The sequence below is a fragment of the Triticum aestivum genome, chromosome 3D (genome assembly GCF_018294505.1).
Source record: "Triticum aestivum cultivar Chinese Spring chromosome 3D, IWGSC CS RefSeq v2.1, whole genome shotgun sequence".
NCBI lineage: Eukaryota > Viridiplantae > Streptophyta > Magnoliopsida > Poales > Poaceae > Triticum > Triticum aestivum.
Window position 1 is genome coordinate 19,863,862 of NC_057802.1, and position 2,835 is coordinate 19,866,696.

A 2,835-nucleotide genomic window follows, 5' to 3' on the forward strand; every position below is an offset into this window, starting at 1 on the left:
CTTCCCCAAATAAGGAACTTAAGATCCTACCATCGTGCACATGCCGTCCAGAAATTGAGCTATTCCGTTAATGTAATGCATCATGCACCTTACGGTTGGGCGAGTCACTGTCCATGTGTCGAAATCCTTATCTTTGTCATTAGTTAAGCAAGATCATACATGATTTTCTTTTGGTAATTAGCAGTAACACATGCCTTACATACGGTATACTTACTGTTCTCTATGTATCTTTTTTTTTTCCTTTTTTGCTGTCCGGTGTTCATCGTTATAATGGTTAAGTGACATTAAGTGCACAATATCAAAGGATTCCCTCTGATCGCATAGATCGATCAATCACGTGAGGAAGTCGTAAGTCGTCGCCCCGCAGGTTCGAACTAAGCAAGATCTGAATTTTCGATGCGCTCGATTATAGAAGCTCCAGTCGCTGCGCGAAAGTCCACGGATCCATAGATCTCATCCGATCACATCTAGTGTCCTAGTTGCTACATGAAAGTCCACGGGTCCGTAGGTCTCGTGCAAGTAGTAACGTGGATGCAATTAAGACAAATCACCACTAGCTAGTTGCATGTGGCCTCATTCTAGCTAGCACTATAAATGCCCACACGCGATCTCTTGTTTAGCACCACCCCACACACTGACTCACAATGTCTTGCACTAAGCTCATATCGCTTACCCTGGTTGTCCTGTTTAGCATTGGATTAGCCAGCGCTGGTAGGGTATCTAGATACTCTAGTTCCCAGGGAACAGGCACTGGAGGTGGAGAGGGTGGAGGAGCGGTGAACGGCGGCGGCGGAGGAAGTGGGAATGGCCAGGGCACTGCTCAGAGTGGAGGTGGAGGAACCCATGCAAGTGCTGGAGGCGGCGGAGGCGGGGGTGGTTGGTCAGGGCTTAATGGTACTGGGTATGGCGCTGGGTCCGGTAGCGGCTCAAGCTCTGGCCAGATGAGCCAAGGGTCGTCATCTTATGGTGGTGATGGTGGGAGTACAAGCGCAGGTGGCTCCGGTGGCGGGGGCGGTGGTGGAGAGGCGGCCGACGACGACGACGACTGCCCTGCTGACTCCAGTGGCTTTGGGACAGGTGGCGGCACCGGATCTGGTTCAAGCGAGGCGAACAACGACGGTGGTTCCTCCTACACAAATGCAAATGCTTCCGGTAATGGTGGCGGCGAGGGCGGTGGTAAAAATGGTGGAACCGGCGGTGGCGCAGGCAGTGGAAACGGTTACAGTGACGCAAACCCTTGAAGCTTCTTCGTGCAATCAAAACAGAGCAAGAGCCCAAGCTATTGTCGTTCGCTTTTTTCTATTTGCCCTTGTTTTGTTCTTATGTTTCCATGTATTAGGGACAACTAATAAAGGGATTCATTACATAGGCGTGCACAAGTAACACGGAGACTAGCTATTTCACTGTGAGAAACTTTTATGTATCACTCCCAACCGTATTTATCTAAATGTTACTCCAACCTTTCATTCCATGCTTATTGTGTCGCTGAGATAACACTAAACTATTTATATTTTTTTCGCCGTCTATATTGAACTCATTTGTTGTAGGTTTTAGAAAGTTTCTTGTAAATGAATACGAAATTAGTATTGCAGCAAAATGGTGATCGAACTCGTCCATTTCTGCCTGCACATATGTCCTTGACGTGGTTGGCAAAGTTGACTTCCCAAATTCCCCCCCCCCCCCCCCCCCCCCCACACAAAAAAAACAGAAATGTCACAAGTTTCCCTCAACAACAAAAAAGGTAACCACCCAAGATGAGTTACACAAAGAAAAATCACAAATAGCACCAAAAATGGAAATAGATAAACAAAATGCATTCATCATATTAATCCAATATGAATACACGTGTTTAACCGACATGACTTTAACTCCCTATTTGTGAGCGTAGAGGTGGACGACGACGAAGACTGCCCTGCTGACTCCAGTGGCTTTGGAACAGGTGGTGACGCCGGATCTGGATCGAGCGAGGTGAATAATGATGGTGATGTCTCCTATACAAATGCAAATGCTTCAGGCAACGGTGGCACTGAGGGCGGTGGTAAAAATGGCCGAACCGGCGGTGGCGGAGGCGGTGGAAACGGTTACTGTGGTGCAAACCCTTGAAGCCCAAGCTATTGTTAACTTACCAAATTCTGCACAAAAAAAGGTAACCTCCCAAGATGAGTTACACAAAGAAAAATCATAGATAGCATCCAAAATGAAAATAGAAAAATGAAAAGCATTCACCATATACAATTTGAAACTACGTGTTTGATCGGCATGACTTTCACTCCCTATTACACTAGGTGCTTGAGCTTGGATGTGGAATTTACAGAAAAATGGATAGAGACAATGATAAGAAGTGCTCAAACACATGTACACAATACTGTTTTTTGCATGCATTTGCCATTTATATCTACATGTTTCTATATTAAAATGGGAACAAATGCAATACCATATTTATCTTTCCTGTACTTGTATAAGCAAAGTTATAAAAAAATCAAAACACAAACACAAGCAATAAATATTTCATGATTTTCTGTTGTGGGTGCTCTAAAAATTCTTAATTTTTGAACTGTCTAGACGTAGAGTGATGCCCAGCCAACAATTTAATCATTGGCGGTCCTCTCTAGATGTTTCTCCCCAACATATCCAGTTCTATGCACCTCTAGTCTAACTCAGCTCAGATCCAATTGACAGACGAGTGGGTAACAATGTGGTCACTTCTGTTTTTCCCGGACCTGTTGTGAACATATGGGACATGGAACACCACTATGCCCAAAGTGAAACTTTTATTTTCTTTCATAATGCATCGCAATCCAAAAATTAGGCTTCTAATGGCTTCTTTTGTCTATG

At 44.8% G+C, this 2,835-nt stretch overlaps 1 protein-coding gene across 1 annotated transcript; it reads left to right on the top strand.

The window, feature by feature from the left end:
• The first annotated feature begins 626 nt into the window (after positions 1-626).
• Positions 627-1,471, top strand: LOC123073845 (glycine-rich cell wall structural protein 2-like). The gene has a single exon (XM_044496859.1). The coding sequence runs from the start codon at positions 645-647 to the stop codon at positions 1,239-1,241; it is 597 nt and encodes a 198-aa protein (XP_044352794.1). The 5' UTR covers positions 627-644; the 3' UTR covers positions 1,242-1,471.
• The last annotated feature ends 1,364 nt before the right edge of the window (positions 1,472-2,835 follow it).